At 39.4% G+C, this 21575-nt stretch overlaps 1 protein-coding gene across 3 annotated transcripts; it reads right to left on the minus strand.

Annotated features, from left to right (window-relative positions):
• Positions 1-4102: 4102 nt before the first annotated feature.
• On the minus strand, positions 4103-21574 carry COA8 (cytochrome c oxidase assembly factor 8). Of its 3 annotated transcripts, XM_085061271.1 has the most exons (6): positions 21382-21574; positions 20283-20480; positions 19157-19220; positions 17070-17160; positions 9472-9533; positions 4103-4456 (listed from the first exon to the last, which is right to left on the minus strand). In XM_085061271.1, the coding sequence occupies exons 1-6, from the start codon at positions 21514-21516 to the stop codon at positions 4239-4241; spliced, it is 768 nt and encodes a 255-aa protein (XP_084917397.1). In that variant the 5' UTR covers positions 21517-21574; the 3' UTR covers positions 4103-4238. The 3 variants fall into 3 exon arrangements, with proteins under 3 accessions (XP_084917397.1, XP_084917398.1, XP_084917399.1); XM_085061272.1 differs by lacking the exons at positions 4103-4456; positions 9472-9533 and adding an exon at positions 14275-14526 and having other exon boundaries at positions 21382-21564; XM_085061273.1 differs by lacking the exons at positions 4103-4456; positions 9472-9533 and adding an exon at positions 16411-16619 and having other exon boundaries at positions 21382-21568.
• Position 21575: the final 1 nt, after the last annotated feature.

A 21575-nucleotide genomic window follows, 5' to 3' on the forward strand; every position in this document is an offset into this window, starting at 1 on the left:
AGTCTTGCAAGAACTATTTCTTTGCAGCTTGTAATTTCATTCCTGCTCTTGATAGAGAGGAAGGAATGGCACAGTATTTTCTTCATGTTCTTCTCCTACCTACCACTAGGTAGAAGTTAAGCCCAGAAATGAAGGATGGAAGGAATTGAGGTCTAAGATAGAAGAAAATTATTTTAAAAAACCCCAACAAACCATCCCCCAAGACATTAAATATAGCAAAGCAGTGAAATGTACATTATAAATCATCAGGAAATAGTGACAATGTAACTATGAAAGAATTATATTGTGGTGCATTATCACCTGAGCTCCACATAGAATAGACTAGCATTGTTCAGTTGGAGGGGACTTGCATGACCATCTAGTCCCTGCAGTACGTACAGGGTATGAATCATAACCTAATAGAAACACACAGGTATAGTGGTAAATCAAAATATGCAGCCTCACCCAAGTGGCAATATTTAAAATATTCAAGGAAAGCAGAGCTTACATATGTTTGCCCTCACGTACAACAGTGAACAAGTCTACAGAATGGCAGATGTGAGAACAAGAGTCGGGTGAGAAAGCAAGAGCCCTAAGAATAAGCAGGAAGTCGGAAGAGGAATCAAAGCTCATGCTGTTGTCAAAGAGGCAGAAGAACAGGAAGAGTCACAGAAGCCCACAAGAAACAAAACAAAGTTAGGGGAACATGGATCGTCTGCAGTCTGCAGATACAGAGAATCACTGTTGGATTTGAAAAGCTGGGGGAAATAAAGTATACTTACTGAATTCCACTCTTTGGTTGATACCTTACACAGATCAAGCTGTCCAGAAAAACCCAGATTTGATACTAGTATTTCAGAGCAGAAGTTTCTTGCATTCTTCATCTCCATTTAAAACTTTTCTCTGGCATTTTTATATTAATGGTTTAATTAAGCACATTTGGGTTTTGACAGGCAATACAGCCTAACTATAACAATGTGAAATACGTGTTTGCACACTAATATGAAAGGGGGAAAAGAGAATTGAAGGGCATTCTTTTATACAAACTACATTTTAAAGAGTTATGCCAATTGGTCCTCAGGTTCAGAGTATTCTCATGAATATGCAAGAGATTTAATTAAAAATAGAACATGCCCTAATTACATAATTATGCAAGAGAACTGATTCAAAGGAACCACTCCTGCCTTTTGAATAAACAATATTCATTGCTTTCTTCCTATCACACATTTGCTTTAAAAGATTTCCTGCAATTAGCTGCTTACCCAAGGGATGTGAGCATCTCTGAACAAAGCAACTACTCCAGCTATGACCCTGATTCATAATATGCTGGCTAATCAAGTATATGCATCCTGGCAATTTCCCACATAAACAGCACACACTATAAGCTCCCTCCTGCAGGAAGGTTGATTAGCTCAATGAAGCTAAAGTGCAGAGTTACTCCTCTCTGTTTATGGCACACAGCAGAAGATAGACACAGGAGAGACTTGGTGAATGTGATTTTTCCTCAAGCTACTGCCTGACCTGAAATATTGGAAGAGTTCCCCTCCATTGGGTCTTGTTTTTCCTGTCTCATCTACATAAGAATTATCCAGGTTCATCTAGCAGTAAAAACTATTCACTGCCCACATTTCCATTTCCTCTTAAGGAGCTAGTTATGCTGCATGCCCTGATTTTTGGATTAAATTATCGAGACATGCTGTCTGCAGTATATTACAGAATCACAGAATCAATTAGGTTGGAAAAGACCTCTGAGATCATCAAGTCCAACCTATGACAGAAAAACACCATGTCAACTGGACCATTACACTAAGTTCCATGTCCAGTCTTTGCTTAAACACCCCCAAGAATGGTGACTCCTGTGATCCTTTGTCTATCACCAGCAAAGTCACCATGGTTTTCTGCAGACATCTGAGTGCATACTAAAACAAAATCCCAAAACACATTATTTACAATGCTGGATTATTTAGTCTCAATATACCAATTTCCCTGCTCTCCCAGAGGAGAGAGGGAGGTTTGTAATTCACAGTGGGAGAGCAAAAAGCAAACAGTTCAACTAATGCAGCACAAAGCTCTTAGGTTTTTGAAGTGCAACAGTGTGAGAAATACACACAGCAAACTGAGGTCTGCTTAACTGACATCCACAAACAGGGCAAGCCTCTCTAAAGAAATTAAAGTTCACTTCATTTAAGAAGTGTGGGTCATTTTATTTTACCATTGTGCTAAAAATATATACATCCTTCTGTCTTAGAGGATCTTTCCACCAAAAGAGAATTTTTTTTTTCAATCTAATCTTACAGTCTATAAAATCTATGACTTCCTTTTAGAAATATGGGCCACAATAAAGTACTATATTGGAATAATTTCAACTGCTGCTAAAGTGCTGTTTAAAAGCATCCTGGCAATAATAAATATCGAGAGGCCATATTCAGCAACCTGTCTGGCTTTTTATCACAACCACTTGACAGTTGCATACATTTTTAGTTTGTATTTCCTACAAGAAAGTCCTTTATGGAAAAGAGGAAACATAAAAACCAGTGCTCAAGACTCAGAAGTGTCAAGTACACAGTCCCAGGCATGATTTTAGCCCAACTTTTTTGTTCATATGTGCAATTACTGCATGCAGAGCTATTTTTTTATCAGGGAGTTCAGGCACTTTGGGGTAAAAGGACAATGTTTTGCTTTGGTTGACTCATTGTCAAATGCCTGAACTTACCATTGGGAGCCCACTGAAAGGCAAGGCATTAATTCTAAGTAAAATAAACACTGATCATGATTCTGCTTCCCAAGTCAATAAGCTTTATTTACATGCAAGTGAATTCTCCTTTCTCAGAGTCCCAAGGATTTCTAGGAAGCTGTAACAAATGAAAGCCAGTTTGCTTCTCCCTGCTGTTTTCTATCCACAGAGAAATAACAAGGAAATAAAACATGCAGTGTTAATTCAACTCTTAACAGTTAATTCCTGTCATATTTTTGAAAACAGAGCAGGATGCTTGCACTGGACATTAACATTTTGTTAACAAGATATTTTTTCATTTCTCAGTTATTACAAAGCTGTGCTGCTGCTAAAGAACAAAACATACTGACTGAAAGGTTTAAGCAGCACATTCAGTTAGCTTTAAATCAGTTCTGTTGTGAAAAACAGACTTCTAAACGGTTAAAATAACCACTGGAAAGCTGGACAATTGGCATGTCATTTTCTCAATGTGAACATTGAGAAAAATACTAGACAATTTCAGCAACACAGCTGTATTTATATATCCAAATTTCCACTGTTATCTTCAAAGTAGTAAGTGATCAAGGAGCTAAGGATTGCATCCTTTGACAAGTTCTAATGCTCTATGCTATGTGAGTTTACAGACACAGTCAGTGTTTTCCAAGATCCTACTTCCAGGCATCAAAATTCTGAACAGGTTAAGCGTTCACAGAGGAGAGCTTCTGATGATAATTAGACTTGTATCTTTACTCCTCACATTCAAGCAGTAAGTTCCCATCTCTGTGAAGGAATGTTTACACCACTATGTAATTACTATGCTGCTCTAGCAACCTCTGTTCTGTCTTTACTTCTGCCATACTCTCATTTCATTGGAAGCTGAAGTAACTTTCTTCCTCACTTGTTTCCATGTTCTGTAGTCAGCTGATGGTTGACTACCAGCAGCTTTCTAGCTTGGAAATACTCTCTTCCCCATATTCACACTGCATGATTTTTAGTGCTTATGCATGAAGAAAGATAACATTCCGTTTATGCTCCTCCTTTCCTTCCTCCATACTTTCACTTCACAGTGAGTTTATTCCCTCCTGGGGTTTCAGTTGCTCATTTATGAGGATTATTAATCTATGCATATGAGTCACAGGAAGTTACATTTATTTCTCTATTCACCTACCTCAGCCACTGAACCATTGCAGAAGTGTATTAGGTCCTCCAGAGGAAATAAAAGCCATGCTGTTGGTGGAATATCTGTCTTGGCCACTACAGGAATAATAATATTCAGTCTGTGGTACAGTACTTCTGTTCATCCTCCCATATCCTTACTTCCCAACTGTGATTCCCAACTGACTTTTTTACCTTTTTATTGGGATAAGGCCTAGTATTGATAGGAAAAAAGTTTATTCCACAAACACGACAGACTCTTCCAAACACAAAATCATGTTTCTTTATTCAAACCCAGGAACATGTAGGTAAAAGCAGGGGGAAAAGGGATCACCTTCTCTGATTTTTAAGTGCCTGCTTTATTACTGTTTCCATTATCCCCTTCCCTTTCTTAGAACACCAGCTCTTTATTACCTATATGGTTTGTCAGCATTCCTTTACAGAGATCTGCTAATTCATCAGGCTTTGCTGCCAGATTATTTGCAATTAGATTAGGTGAGACTCTTTCCTTGGTAATTTTAGAAGCCATTGTAGGATCCTTGGCAAGGGAGACTTTTAGAAACCCTTTTCTCATTAAATTCTCCAGTTTCATTAGGAAAAATCTATTTTCTGAAACCAAACCAAACAAACCAAACAACCTGTGAGGGCTGTGACTAATTTCAGTCACATACCAGTGTAAATCTGGGATAATTTCATTAACCAGTGTGAGACTCTTCTTATTTTGAGACATGAATCTTTAAAAATATAGGAAAAATACTGTTTTTTCCCAAACAACATCAGGCAGATGCACAAACTAAAACATAAACTTGCCTCAGCACCAGGAAAACTGGTGCTTCCTCATACAGATATAGGAGGTCTATTCTCTTTATTCTCACTGAGGTTGCTACATACAGTTATAGAAGGAAGCTGTGATTTTTCACATGCTGCCTTTTATTAAAGCTCATGCATAAGCTAATCACAAGAAATGCTAATGCCAGTGTATGCCTGTATGTGACCTTTTCCAAGCAGAAATTTGCACCTACTGATGCAAGACAACTAAATCTCCAAAGTCTAAAACCCATTACAGATAACCACCTAATCTGGTCTTTAAATGTAATTATCAAAGTCTATTGAAAACCAAGCAGGCGTCTTGCCCTTCCTGCCCAAGAACATCACTCCTCCAGTGTTCAGTCTCAAGGGTAGTATATACACATAGATACTGTGCCAAATTATGGGGTTTTTTCCTGGCTGTTTTCCCTGGCTAGTGATTGGCCCCATTTCTCTATGTGTTTGCATTTCTGAGGAAGTCCTCACAGGTAACACTTCTCTTTTATATGTTTAATTAAATTACTGTAGAAAAAGAAGATTCTTCCCTGGGTAACTCTCTCAGCTGGTTCTTCCTCCACTCACCTGTGTAGCAGATTCTGCTCTCCTTTCTCCCCTCATGACCATCAATTTGCTTGACTAAAGAAACTGAACTCTTAATCTCTTTAAAAGAGATTTTACTTCTCACTGAGTATTCAATTTGCCCTTTTCTGCTCCTGTTTGCTTCATCTTTCTTGAGCTCAAGAGCTGCAATTGTTTGTGCCATGGTCACTATCCAAAGTGTTTGTTTCCAAGTTAGATTTATCAGTAACCTCCCTTTCACTTGATGTATTCCTTTTCTGCACATGGCACAGTAATTGCCAAAATTTTATACCCTTTCTTCCGTTAAATGCTTTTCTCTCCTCTTTAGCTAATACTCTGTATGGAATTATACCAAATTCACTTGGCATCCAAGGTTGATTGGAATTTCTCCTTTCTTATGGGAGGCCATTTTACATCCACTTTTCATTGTTGGAGTTTGCCTTAGTTAAGAGGGTATTTCAGGGGCAGTACCCAGCTGCACTGGACTGGGGACTTCATGGTAATACAGTTTGCCCCAAGGGAAAGGGAAATGGAAATGTTTCTGCTGTGTGACAATTGTTTCTGTCGTTTCTGTGCCAATGACCAATTATGTCTGTACAGAAAATGGCTTCTCTGAATATGCCTGTGGCTAGATGGATGGTAGACAGGACATGGGGCCGAGAAGGGCAGAGTCACTCTAAAAATCAATAGCAAACAGAACTGCCTGTGCTAGATATTTTGTTCCTCATCCTGTCTCCTGGGAAACAGAGCAGATGCAGGATAAGGACAGATGATCTTATTCCCAGGGGTTTGGATATGAGTCCTCTCTCCTTGCTGCCTCTTTCTTCCTACAGCAAGTATGTACTGTGGAATTTTTGCTTAATTTTTAGATACTGTAATTCCTGTATTTTCTATTGTAGTTCTATATTTTTCTACCTGTTTTAACAATACATCTTCTCACTTGTCCACAGATAAATCCCCTGAAAAGTATTAAGTTCAACGACATTCCATAGACACACTGTTGATTTCTTGTGATTTCACAATGATCCAGAAGAAAGCAAGATATGGACATCACTGGTGTCAGGGCTTACACTGAAAACATCAGTGAGATGATTGTGTAATTCACTCCTGCAGGACGGATGGTGTGTCTTAGCTCTGCAGGCCTGTCTGTCACTTACCTGAGAGCAAATATTCTTGAAGAACTTAATCTCTGGACAAAAAAAAAGCTCTAGAACTGAGGCTGATACCCCAGATGAGCAGAGTTTGAGAGAACGGTTTTAAATCAACTTTGTGCCTTCTCAGACCTATACTATTCCCTGCTCCCTGTGTGATTTGGACAACCACAAGGACCTGCCTGACATGTGATAGTTCTGCCCAGAACCTCCATGGGGCTCATCTCTAACTTAGCCTGCCCATATTCAGTAAACCACATATATCAGGGGATGTGAAAGCAAGCCTTAGAAAGTATCCGTGTAGGTGTCTGTTTCTGAGGAAAGCAATTCCTCCTACATCTGTGTATAGGTGTTTTATTGACCAATATATGAATTGAAAAAACCAGTGAGGGGATGCTATTAGTTTGACAAGTTTGGCAGACACTGCTGCATCACATCATGTTCTGAAGGTTTTCCTTGTGCCAAAAAAGACTAGATTCAATTTAGGTATTATATGCAGCAACTGGCTAAGAAAGAAGGCAGTTACCTCATTGGTATGTAGGTCATTACAGATATTCTGAGGCTACAATTTTGCTTTACAGGACAATTATAAATAGGAATTTAAAGCAGGACTCCTTGGCCTTTAACTTTGGTGGCCAGCTGGACATAGGAAAATTCACAGAGTAGTGCTTGTAGTAATTTCTTTGAAGGAAAAATCCATGCTGCCACAGTTCTGTATGACACCATTGTCACCTAAAACACCTGGACTGTTCGAGGTGTTTTGATTAGAGCAGTTCACTCTGCCACACCAATTAACTACAGTCTCTTGGGAGAGTTCTGGGGAACTGCTGAAACATGCCGTATGCAGTACTTTAGATTTTGAATCTGTGTATTTTAACATGAGATTATTCCTTAGTATCTAAAATAATAGTTATTTTTAATGAAAGCTGAAATTGAAATATATTGAAATTGTTGAATATATTGAAATTGTTTCAAAGATGTATATAGTGCAGTTTTACATAGTTTTGTATCAAACTCTACCTATTGAAGATAATGCAGCTGTAAACAGGAACTGACACATGCCTCAGTAAACACTAAGAGAAAGCTGGGAACAACTGATAAATATAAATTAGCCATGAAAGTGAAATGTACTGCCTACACAGTGTTATACTTCATATTATATGCTGTAGGGCCACAAAGTACACCATCACCATATGTTTGAAAGCTGCCATGACTCACACAGAATAAGCTGATGAATAACAGTATCTTCCTTCCCCAGTGTATAACACTGACCAGAAATCTACCCCATAAATGGTTCCGTTGTGGGCAGCAGATTAATGTGCCCCACATCGTTGTAATTAACTACATAACTGTAAAATGGTGCTTCCAGGTTTATCATGCACCAATGCAGAAAGCACTCTAAATTCCTTTTAAGGATGGTTCACACATTTGTCATTTCCCATCCCACTCATTTTGCAGCCAAAGGAGGCTGGAATGCTGTGTTAACTATCTTTCTCATTAATTTCACTTCTTTTCCTTCTCTTTGAATTTTTGGTTGTGAACTCTGTTGGGTAGTGCCCAAAACCAAAGTCCATATTGTAAACAAGTGAGATTGCTTTTCTAATTTACACGTAAACATACAGTAGCACTAAAAGCTGAAATGACATTGTTAATTACATATGAAAGTTAGCATTGAGTGCTAAGTGGCTGTTTGATAATAGCTATAAATTATAGACTCAAGACAGTAAGTAATAAGCTGCTATGCTGCAGCTTAGAGAAACTGTGAACCTCATGATTTAAAACCCTGAGAAAAATGTTCCTGAGATGGAAACATGCTCTGCCCAGTGGCAGCTCTTCAGCCACGTTGTCCCAGCACTGGCCTGTGGCACTCAGATTTATGGCTGCAATGCTGTGGTAACTTAGACATGCCCAGCAAGCCCCCAGGTGTCACACTGAATAGAGCCCTCTTCCCCCAGCAGCAGAAGCAGCACCAGGGGAGAGGCAGCAAATGAATTAATTTTGAGCATCTCTTGTGAATTCAAGTTGGTGTATAATATCCTATTGCAGAACTGATTTTTTCTTTGAAGTGAGCTGGAATTCTTCTTTGGCATAAATTGGTACCTGTGGCTATTTACTCATATGTCAGCTTAGTATTTTGTTCTGTGTTCTATGGTGGAATTTTTCATGAGGCCTGAGGAAATTGGAGGTTTTCCAGACATGACAGTAAAAGTGAAATGCTATTTTGGTAAATGTGAGAAGATTGATAAATTCAGAAGACATTTTCTTATATATTCATTGGAACTTAGTTTCCATTTTGCCTTCCATTATTATCCAATTTTGAACAAATAAGTGTTTTCTACCTAAGTATTTATAGTTCTAGAGCTACTAAGGTCAGAACTGACTTGACTTGGTTTGTTGCAGGATATTTATGCTGTGTCATACCAGCTATTTTCTATACAACACTGCAAGATAATACAATCACTTGGAAAGCAATCAAGGCAGTCAGTCTCTTTTGAAATTTGAAATTCATGGATGTTGTCTTCTTAAATAGCCTCAACTACAAAGTCTGTTTTGCAAAACAACACATACCCCCCCTCTCTCCCAAGAATTTAGACTTTTAATTAGTTGAGTCATTCCAGAAATTAAAGTGTACAGCTTTTCTGGAACCCTTTAAAAACAGCCAATGTATGCTGCACCCTGATCATCATATAAGAATTTTTCCATGGCAAGGATTTCTTACGATTTGTCAACAGGAAGTTCTTTTACAATGAGATATGAATAGTGACCTGAATTTCTTATGATTCTGAAACTTGTGTTTTGCCTGTTAATGTGTTTTGGCTCAGCTGATGAAAGTATCACAGCCAAGTCTGCAGCTGAATCATATCAGTGGGCTCTTTGGAGGCAGCGGTGTGAACAGAGCACTGCTGAATGCCAGAAAGCCTTGACTGGCAGGGGGGCTCCTGGAAACTCATGCCAGACATGGTCCATCACAGTGGCTTCAGGGTTGCTCTGGCTTAGCCTGGTGCTAATTGCCTCCTGACAGCCTCAGGAGATGCACAGAGGCATTTTTGCTGCCTCCTTTTATCTCAGGCCCTGGTCACAACTCACCTGGGATCACCCCAAGGATCAGAACCTGCATACACCAGCATGAAAAATCCCTGTGCCTTTCCCTGTGAAATGTAAGAAACTCAAATGGGTTTTAAATAAAACTGATTTTGACTGTAGGTAAGTCATTACACAGCAATACCTCTGAGTAAGATCACACTTGAAAAGGGATTATGTATTTTTTTGCCTTTACTATTTCTAGCCAAAAGAACTGTTTTTGCACTTCCACAGCATCTGCTGTTTGAATATATCAGTCAAGTAAATCTCACAATACTTGGGTAAATCTTAATCCATTAATGAATGCAAAGCCAAGACACAAAGAAGTGATTTATATAATAATGAATACTAATGAATATGTACTTAAAGATGATTACATTCCATGCACTTACAAACTCTTCTGAAGACACAAAATGTTAAGAAATAAAGTGAGCTGTTTCCCCTACTAATTTTTTTTTTTTGAGAGATGAACTTGAATATTCAATTATGGGGTTATTATTCTGTGAATCAGTTTACAGTGATCAGTGGATATAATTTTTAATATGAAAATGTTATTCATGCATATTACAGTTCCAGGCATATATTATCCTTTCATGGAAACATTTCAATCTTCCAGGCTTTATGCAAAAGATTGGCCCGTGGGCTCTGCATAGGATGTAAATTAAGTTCTTGTTTGGCTAAATCTGATTACCCTGTAGGGTACCAATCTTGCTTAGTGACAGTGGAAGCTAAAAATTGCAAGCAGGACAGTCCACTTGAAATGGGGCCAAGAAGGGTCAGCTTCTAAATAACAAATCTGAGGTTTGAACTAGATTTTAATATTATCCCCGAGAATGTTTAGTTAAACATAGAAGCTGTCTCCTCAGTAGCTGCTATCATTGCTTTTAAATCTCATAATGAAATTGAGAAAAGCTTTTTTTTTTGGTTTTTTAAGATGTACAGGTCTTTATTAATCATAATTAAAGATGCTGCAATCATTTTAACCCAACCTTTAGTCAGTCTGCGGCTCCATCCCCATTTGACACTACCTCTTACTCCTCTCATATGCTATCCAAATTAATGCTCCAGCAGAGAAATTCAGTGAATAGCAAACCTTCTCACAGATTATCAGAACAAAACCACCCCAAGTCAATGCAAATGAAAACTATTTGAATATTACCAAAATACTGTGGCTTTATTATGGACTTACTGAGTGCATGAGACAGACTAAAAAAGCACATGCTGACACTACTAAATATGAAATACTGCTGTTCCTTCTGACAGGATTAGCTAAATACTTAAATGATAAGAACACTCTGCTGTATACTCAGAAAATGTGCACAGAAAAGTCACTCTTTGATCTATTTCACTAGCTTCAGTTACTGTAGCAGGCCTTTGTATATATAAAAAATTTATTTTTAGTAGTCTTTAGCATCTCCTTGGCTTTCCTTTGATGTATAAAGGTTTTATGATCAATAATATCTGAAAGCAGCTGGTGTTATTGCAATTGCTCTGAGTCAAGAAAAAAACCAACAAAAGTAATACAACACTGGTGAAAATGATACGGCTTTTGGCTGTTCAGAAAATGTAATTATCTCAGTAAATGCATATGGTTTTTGGTAATGAGATTCAAAATTTCAGATGGATTATTTTTAATAACATCTTTTCGCAGTGGTTCTATTAGATATTTTAAATCAGACCTCAATACTTACCTAATAGATAAATACTTCACTCCCTCAATAGGTTTTCGATGAAGGGACTCAGCACTCCACACAGAATCCTAATGAATTTGAAGAGGGAAGGGGATAAAACCAGGCCTGGAGATAGCCTGAGGGCAACACACCAGCGTTTGAGAGATGGTGTGCTGGGGGAGGTCCTTTCATCTGCTGTCTCGATGGAGATGGGGGATGGAGATCCATGTGGCAGCAATGACACAAAGGATATTGATATATTAGAAACCACAGAAATGCCTGAGAATGATGACATGGAAGGTCCTGCTTGACTGACCCGATCTCCTTCTGTGACAAGATGCCCTGCAGAGAGGATGAGGGAAAGGCTATGGATGTTGCCTCCTAGACTTCAGTAAAGCCCTTGACATTGTTTCCTACAGTATTCTCCTGGAGAAGCTGGCTGCTCATGGTGTGGATGGGTGCACTGTTTCTAACACTGTTAAAAACTGTCTGGATGGCTGAGCCCAGAGTGCTGGTGAGTGCTGCTGCCGCCAGTTAGCATCCAGTCACAAGTGGTGCTCCCTAGGGAGCAGTGTTGGGCCAGTTCTGTTTAGTATCTTTATCAATGATCTGGATGAGGGGATTGAGAGAACCCTCAGTCTGCACATGACACCAAGCTGGGCAGGAGTGTGATCTGCTGGAGGGCAGGAGGGCTCTGTAGAGGGATCTGGACAGGCTGGATTGATGGCCCAAGGCCAATGGTGTGAGGGTCACCGAGGATAAGCAGAGGTCCTGTCAACAGTGTTTGAACATGAGGCAACAGCGTGCCCAGGTGGCCAAGGCCAATGGCATCCTGGCCTGTATCAGCAATAGTGTGGCCAGCAGGACCAAGGCAGTGGCCATCCCCCTGTACTGGGCACTGGTGAGGTCACACCTGGGGTGCTCCATCCCGTTCTGGACCCCTCAATGCTGGAAGGACAGTGAGGTGCTGGAGTGTTATTGTTCTCCACAACTACCTGAAAGGAGGCTGTGGAGAGGTGAGAGTTGATCTCTTCTCCCATGCAACAAGCAACAGGATGAGAGGAAACGGCTGCAAGTTGCACCAGGGGAAGTTTAGATGAGATATTAGGAAAAATTTCTTCACCAGAAGGTTTGCAGGCAGCAGAACAGGCTGCTCAGGGAAATGGTTGAGTCACTGTCCCTGGAGGTATTTAAAAGACAATGCAGCTCGCAGCTTAATCCTATCATGACCCATTGTATCCTGATATTGGGTTTAGGTGACCAACTCTAAAATTACATGTTCAGAAAACAGTTTTAACTGTGAATTTACTGAAGCACAATTCAGACCTTCCATTTGAATTCCCACAGCTCCCCCATGCCAAACAACACATATCTGCACGATGAGGCACATTAACTCATCTGACATCGAACAGTTTTTCCCTTGGATTAGTTCTAATAGTGAATCAATTTCCTGATCCGGTTCAGCAGGCAGACACAAAAATGTCTGTGTTAATGGAAGTGAACAGCTCAGAAAATGAAAATGCTTTTGATTGACTTCTACCCATTTAAAGCATATGTGAAACTACCTTAGGGATATTATACACAGGCTGTCAGAACACATGGCCATTAACCACCAGTCCACTGGGGCTCTGCTCTCTCCCTTTCTGGGATATTTTCTTGTATTATCCAATTATTGTTTTACATCAGAACTATCTATTAAAGTGTGCATTCACATTGTGGTCAAAGCTTATATGCTGCAAGATATGATTTACTGTAAAGCCTGAAGTATTACATTACATACCCACAGCAGTCTATTTCAAAAATTTATTTTCCTAAACATGGCATTTTATAAATTTTTAATAAATATATACCCCTTACAGTACTGATGCAGCATCACATTCACAAGTATTTTTCAAGTGATGGTTATTATCTCAGCAAACACCATTAATGACTGTTTTAATTTACTAATAACACAACAATTAAAATCGCAATTCAGTGTCCCCTTTAGCCCAAATAATACCACAGTTGTTTGAAACACTATGATCTGCTACTGTTTCAGTAACATTTACTTCACCTTGCAGAGAAATTATTATAGCTGATGTGGACAAAGGTCTTTTTGCGCCAGTTGAAAAAGTCTGTGAATAAATCATGTCATGTTTAGATATGAAAAACAGGTCAATAGCTACTGAGATGATGTTTCCAAAAGCAGAACCTTCCCTACAGCACAGCTTTAGAAAAACACTTCATCTGACAGCATACATTCTTTTTAACAGAATCCTCTTAGTGGATACTGGGTAAAAAAAATCTTTCAACTGTATAAATGGACAGAGAGAACATTCTGAGGAATGAGACTTCTTTTAACTTACAAATACATGGCATAACATTTTATGACTTCGCTTGAACCAACCTCCTTCCAATTGATGTTACCTGCCTGGGGGCCACAAAAATCACCCTCAGACAAGTTGTTTTCAGTGCCTTGGAGAAAATGGTGAGAACAGCACATGTTTTTGGGAAGAAATGAACCAGGAGAAAATAATGCATACTTGTAGAATTGTTCTCCATACAGCAGTTACCAGTTTCCTCTCGTACCAAGACTAAGTGACAGGCAGCACATTTGTTTTATTGCTCAGCAATTAAAATCTTTACCAATCACGGGTCAGAGGAGCTCTTGTCCAAGAGGCGCATTTCTCTTAATTAAAAAAAAAAAACCCCAAAACTAAGAAGGTCCTATTGCACTAGTACTTTATATGAAATCACATCTTAAATCTTTATTAAAAATAGCAAATAATCACACTGAAGAGAGGATTATTCCAAATTAAATGTATATGTGCTCACTAATCAAACTTGTTTCTTCACCCACTTTGTATTATTTGTGGATAGCTACTGCCCCAGACAGGCAAATGCTGCAAAATGAGGCATTTTTGTCTTTACATACTAATATGGCTGGTGGAGAAATCATTCTGACAGCAGAGTTCAAGTAAAGCACACTGAATCACATGCTATTTAGCAGCCATAACTCTATGGTAAAAACAGGACAGTCATTACCTATTCCATTTGACATGAACAAGGAACAGCTTTTAAAAGTTTTCTTAGTTGTGTTTTGGTGGAGAAATATTTTAGATATTATTGGAATAAAGAGTAAAGGAAATCTACATACTGATTATAAATTAAGACCAGTGTTGACTTTTATTTACATAGTTTAACGAACAAATTCAAGTAATTATTGCATCAACCATTCAGATTTTGAACATTACTATAAACCACAAGTTTATAGCATCCAGTGTTGAATTCTTCATGGAGCTGTGATTACTGTTCTACATTTTTCTTTCTCCCACGAAGCCACCTCAGAGCTCTCATCACTGCTACTTGTCCCATGAGGAATGTGATTGTAAAGTTACGTTTATACCAATCTCTAGGATTCCAAAGCCAAGAAAATCATCAGCACACAGAACAAGAACAGGAAAAATATACACAACTATATTAAAATATACTTTGGCATTGACAAATGGCATTTCAGTGATGACCTGTGTTTTCTGTTTTTTGTGATAGCACTTTTCCTGACTAATAAGAGTTAAATAACTTATGAAAAAGTCTATGTGTATATCCTCATCCATGAACAGATTACATGTGGATTACAGGGCTGCAATTGTATTTGAAATCATGTAAGATAAAATAGTAAACACCGTGTCTCACATTTCAGAAGTAAAGCTGATCACCAAGCTATCTAGACTAACTTCCTGCCAGTGCTGTGCTATAAGTAAGATTTTTCTGCGTGTGGATGAAGATGCATGTGTTGAAAAAGGCAGAGTTGGTCACATACAAGGGTGGGAAAAAATCAAATCAAATCACACTTCAAAGACTAACTGTATAACCCAAGAAGGGAAATATTATCTTTCTACTGCAGTATCTTTTAAAGATAATGCCTTCAATATTGCCAAAGTTAGTCTTTATATCTTTAAATAATTTAATTTTTATGAATCATGCATGGCTTATGGAACCAATTCAAATTATACAGAGTATAGTCTGCATCAGCCCTTTTTAACCTCTGAGAACTTGCTTCAAGTTCTTGCCCCTGTTACAAATTAAAATAATGTAAAAATTTCTTTCTTGTTTCTAACAGGAATCTTATTCCCATGTTTTAAAATGCACACAAGAAGCTAGAGGATATGTAGAATTCTAAAACTACAACACTGGGATTTAGGTCTTCTCTTGAGATGTCTGGGGCAAACCTTGCATGTACAGATCTAACATAAGCCTGAAATACCAACCTCTCAGTAAGGCTAGTAGCCAAATTCACACTGACAGGCAGCACTGAGCTACCCCTTCAAATGTCATGTTAAATAAAAATATCATGCTAACCTTGCAACTGTTTCTTCTCCCCTTTCATGCTTAATTTCCTATATACTCCTTGAATTTTTTCCTAAACTACACTGTATTTCCACTCTAAGTACCCTGAACTAAATATTCAAGGCATCTATGCACAGTCATTGCTTCAATTTTAAGTAAAATTTAGAAATTGCAACACTTCAGCTGCCAGTTTTCAGGCCAGCTGGCAATACTGCAAAAGAACATACAGCTAAATGCATAAACAGATTTTTATAACTATGACCCCCTCAAAATCAGAGTGCCTGTAAAAAGCTCTGCTGCTTTCAGGGCTGTGCAGTTCCACTTTGAAACGACAACAATGCAGCTGACACGACCTGATTTTACAAGTCAGCAGCAAGGAAGGTCATGTTTAAGCACAAAGCCTGAATTCTCTTGTCTTGAAGATGGGACACTATCATAAGGTCACTACAACAATGGCAACTGGTGACCAGTTCTAAGACGAACTATTTGCATTCCCACTTATCAGTTATAGGCAATTTAAATGACAATCCTTTCACTAAAAAAAAATTCTTACTTTCCATGTTTTCAAGCTATGACTGGATTATGGTAAGGTTTCCCCCTGGCCCCTCATGGGCAAGACAAGATGTGCATATTTATTTTTAGTATTTGTTACAGTTAAATTGTTCTTATAGGATAGTATTTTATGGTTTAAACACGATACAACCAAAGAAACTTAAGGCACAATTTGTTATAGATCAGTTACAGTAATGGTGTAATGCTAGTGAGAATTCTACCATCAGGAACCCAGTCACACTTGACACTTTTGAGCCCAATAATCTCTCAGTCCAACACAGAGAGGAAACTGGAGTTATGCTTTCATATTCAGTGGACAGTACTCCTGGATTAAGTACTGCCTTCCTCCAACTTCCCATTCCTCCCTCATTTCTAGCCCAAGTTACTTGCAGGGTATGTGTGTTTGCAAGTCACTTTTCAGCCCTTTCAAAGCCCCAGTGCAGTTTATCCAGTTGTCATACAAACAGTAACACTGAAACCATGCAGGAGATGCTGTGAAGATGTGGCTGGGGGTTTACCAAACTGTAGCTCAGGTTCTGCCCAGGATGAGTTCAGGTGATCAATTTACTAATGCCTCACCAAACTCAAGGCTGATCACTAGCATTTCTAGTATACATGTGCAAAAAAAGCCAGAATCAAGAATATTCAATATTAGTCTCATTAAACGATTTTCCTTTGAGATAAATCATATTTATTAGTCCTTATTTAAGAGTCAGCTAGAATCTGTTACACAGAAATTTCAACTAGTTTATTTGCATATTTATCAGTTTCAATTAGCAGCATGAAAAGATCCATGCCCTAAGAAAAATGTGCCTGATCTTGTCTCAGACATGAGCTTATCTTTCCACTAAAACAACAATAAGCAGCAGCAGAACTCAAATTATGCAATTTTCTGTCAAATGATAATAATAGTATTAAATATCTTTTTTCCCAAAATTACAGGGGGTTGTGCTGTTTTACTAATTACAGGGAAAAAAGTTCAAATTTTAAACTTGGTCTTACACCTTTCACTTAGACTGTAATGTATAATGGTCAACATAGATACCTTCTACATACCTGTTATACTGCAAATGCTTTTTTAAATTTTTACTCAGAAAGTCCTTGTAAAACTCAGCCATTTCTTCTGCATTCAGTGTTGCTTTTCGACCTGAAAATAAGTTTTGGTGTAACAAAATCGAGGCTATTCTTTGGATTAAAACACTGGGTTCAGGTGCTAGATGTGATTCCTTGCTCCTACAAGCTTCCTGTGTAACCTTGAACAAGTTAATATACCTTTATCTTTCAACTTTTAAAAACTTATCTAGAGAGCAGAGCACATTAAAAATACTGATCATCTTGAAGCTGGCATAGCTCTTATATCCCGATTACTTGTGGAAGTGATAAAGTTTATCAGCTCTTAGACTATTCAGGGAACTAGTGAACCCCTATGAAAAAGTCCATAGATCTAGGAGTATCTATCCTTTGAATAAAATTGATTTCTCACAGGGCTGAGACTAAACAGTACAAAGAAGAGCATTTAGTAACTTAAATTATCCCCTAAAGCAAGTCAATAAATATCAAAAGAACACTATCCACAACTGACATGGTATTTTCAGATGTATATTTTTTTGTTATTGTTGATAAATTTCAAGTAACTTCAGGCAAAAAGTTTATGTTCTGAGATGTCGGACTTCCAAATAGTCTAGTAGGCAATTACTTTGAGAAGAAGCAAATGCAAAAGATGATTTTGAATATGTCACTCATAACCAGAATATAAAAGGATGAACAGGAAGACCTGTGGCTACAGCACAGATGTCTAATCCTGAGAACCAGCAAATATTCTCAACTCTACCAGACAATTCCTACACAAACCTTCTGGCACAAAATGTCCCTAAAATGACAGTCAAATTTGAATGCCTCAGGGAACATGAATATGATGAGGAGATGGAATTGAGATATTCAACTTGTTACTGTTCCAAAATGCATTTTAAGGCTCTTGAGATTGATCACAGAAATGTAAATTATTGATTGGTTCTATCTGTCATTATTTACAAAACTAATATACTACAATGGATTAATATACTATGGGATAAATTAACTCTAAGACCATTTGAAGGCTGCTGACTAAACAGCTATAATTAATTTGTTAATTAGTTTAATAGTTAATTTGTTTCTTCATACTGGTAATCAGTGACAGTGCTTCATTATGTAGAAAGTAAGTTTTGTTCCACCTGTTCATGTATGTTTTTATTTTTATATACACTCACAGCTGTTTTATAAAACAGTTAACCAAAGCATGCAGTTGATATAATTTCATTTTTAACAGAAGTACATGGTCACTCTCTTTTACTTCTAGGGTATAAAAACAAAACAAAAAATCAAAATAGCAATATTAAAGAAGTGTTTTTGAAACAACATAGAACTTAATTCAAATTACTTCTCAACCACACACTGATCACCAGGATACAAACAGAAAAGAAAAATAATAGTTTGTGTCATATAGAATGTCAGAGTAGTTGCTTCACTAAACTCAAACAAATCATTATTCTGTGAAAAAAGTGTTTAGCCTCATACTACAATGCCCAATTCACTTTTATTATGAAGGCATTTTGTTTTCATTTTCACATAATGAATTAGAAAGACAACTATTTTACAGCAACTGTGCTCAGGCAGAGACAGGCAGACAGCAGCTGCCATCTTCCCAGAAGCTGTCTTACTCTGCCTCAAGGAAAAATATTGTGTTCATTGGACACACCATAGACCTGAAGCCAAAGACTGAATTAATCCACCCAACCATAATATGCACTTGAGGCAAATGCTCTTTAGCTCAGCCAGCTCACTGAGTTAGGAGGTGTGAAAGTAAAAATCCCCTTCCTCCTTAGGCTACACAATTATTACATTCCTGGGCTAGGATTTCAGTACATTCCTCCTGGCTACAGGGGAAGGAATTAGGGGAAGAACAGTGCAAAGATTATCTGCCCCCCACATGTACATCTCTGAAGAACTCCTCCCCTCTTTTTTTATCATGCTCCTGAAAACACTTCTAAATCCTACCCCTAAGATTTACCTGTGACAGAACACAGAGCATAAACTAACAAAATTCAAAGTCAAACAGAATTCAGAATGCATCCTAATCCTAATGCATTAACAAAGATCTCACTAACCTGATTCATCTCTCATTTCCAGACCCTTGGCTTTCAGTCTTGAATAAATAAATTCTTCTTTTTCCTAAAACATGTTTTTCCGCATTAGAATCTGATGTAGTCAGTCCTTGAAGTTAACCATTGTTTTTAATTACATTGCAATGTGGTGTTTAACACCCTCTGAAATAACTAGCAATACTTGTTGTACTGGGAAGTGTCAACTAAACACTTTTCTCAATCCAGTGAGTTAGTTAAACTAGTAATGCTGTCACTTAGATCCTGCTACCTGCATGCATCAATTAATTAATGCAAGTGTTCTACTGATACTTACAAAACTGATTCATGGAGTAAAGCTACAGCCAAGCTTCAATGTTGCTTGACAGGATTCAAACTTTCAGTTTATAAGACAAACTATGGAAATGTGCTCTACTGTATAATTGAGATTTTTAGCATAGTGAAAAACATGCAGCCTAAAAAACTTTAAATTATTCAGATGGAAGCACAATAATAATTATTCGTGTGTTGGTTTTACAGACTTGAAATCAGTTCTGTGGAATTAAAAAAAAAGCTTAATTTTTTTTCTGGGATCTTTTCAAGTTTTGAGAGGATATGCTGTTCAACACGATAAATGATGGTGAATCTTCTTTTGGGAAGAACTGTTACTGTTCTTCCAAAAAATGGCATATTGGTTGGGAGATGCTAAAATCAGGAAAGAAGACAGACTCACTTTAGCCTTACTGAGGTACACTACCAGTGAAATAATTTAGCCTCATTTAGTCTTGGTAATGACAATTAATTTCTCTCATGATAAGAGAAGAACCAGCCATGGAATAATTTTCAACAGCTGCCCTAGTCACAGACAGGTCTTGCATGCAGGGTGGCTACAATTTTATACTTTCAGCGCAAGACAGGCAAAAGGCAAAGATTCTGTGCTGCTGAACAGCAATAACACGTGTGGGATTTTTAGTTTCATGCATCATTTAAAGAAATGAATGACAAGACCGTCATTTCATCCATGACCCTGAGCACCTTAACAGTGGGCAAACCTGAGCCCCACCTGAGAGAGGCCAAGCCCCCAGCTTCGGGCGGGCAGGTGGGCGCTGAGCAGCAGCAGCAGCAGCAGGAGCAGGTGCGAGGCTGGGCTCACCTGGTGGAAGGCACGGTTGTGCAGCGCCCAGAAGCGCTGGTTGCTGGCCTGCGCCTCCTGCCTGGCCTCCCGCAGGCGCCGCTCCAGCGCCGACTCCTCGGGGGGCACGTAGAAGATGATGGGGCGCAGGTTGGAGTGCTTGTCCGGGGGGCCGATCCAGTCGCTGTGCGAGTGCGCGGGGGGACGGAAACCCAGGCCCTGCCAAACACACACAAAAGCACTCAGGAGAGCTGCAGCAGAGTTTCTGAATAAATTCCAAAATGCCACAGAACCTTAAAGCATATAAGCATGACCAGTTCGGAAATTTGGCACATTTATTTACTGTGACCAAATACAATGCTGTACATTAACAATTTACTTTTATTTACAAATGTACTACAGAGAAGACACCTTTAATTCTTTTACCATAGGCATTTGTTTTCATTTACCTATTCACTGATACTCTGTTAAAATATATCATGGAGAAAACCAGCAAGTATGCAAGTTTTTTATGGCATTGATCTCTGCCCTCTGGTGACCAGCGACAGGACTCGAGGGAACAACATGAAGCTATGTCAGGGGAGGTTGAGGCTGGGCATTAGCTAAAGGCTCTTCACCAGAGGGCTGATGGTCACTGAACAGGCTCCCCAGGGAAGCCACCAAGCCTGGCAAGCTCAAGGAGCCTTTGGACAGCTCTCTCAGTTGTCCAAACTGTGTCCCAGGCACATGGTATGACTATTGGGGCCGCCCCGTGCAGGGCCAGGAACTGCACTTCGGTGATCCTCGTGGGTCCCTCGCAACTCAGCATACTTTATGAGTCTATGATTCTAAGTTTTCCCATGCTCGGCGTTCTCCCTGCATCCCCGCGCCCTCACACAGCCCCGGCTGGATTCGGGAGCACCTGGCGCTACCCAGCAGCCCGTAACCCAGCGCCCCTCCAAAAACACCGGGGCCTCGGCAAGCACATCAAGAACAGAGGCCGCAGGGGACGCGGTTTGCTGCCGGCCCGCCCTCGCCCCACCGCGTTACCGGGGGCAGCCGGGCGCTCCCCGCTCAGGGCTCAGCTCCCGAGCCTTCCCCGCGGCCCTCACGGGAGCTGCCACCCGCCGCCCGGGTTTACCGCACTGTCATGCCGCTCCCCGCGCTCAGCCGTGCGGCCGCCGGAGGAGGAGGAGGAGGAGGAGGAGGAGGAGGAGACGAGGCGGCGGCAGCAGCAGCAGCAGCTCCCGGCCCGCAGCACCCGGGCGGCCGCCATGGCCCGGCGCTTTACGGCGCTGCCGCACGGGCGCTGCGGGCGGGCGGGGCCGGGCGCTG

This window comes from Lichenostomus cassidix, chromosome 5, assembly GCF_008360975.1.
Source record: "Lichenostomus cassidix isolate B80296 chromosome 5, HeHo_3.0, whole genome shotgun sequence".
Classification (NCBI taxonomy): domain Eukaryota; kingdom Metazoa; phylum Chordata; class Aves; order Passeriformes; family Meliphagidae; genus Lichenostomus; species Lichenostomus cassidix.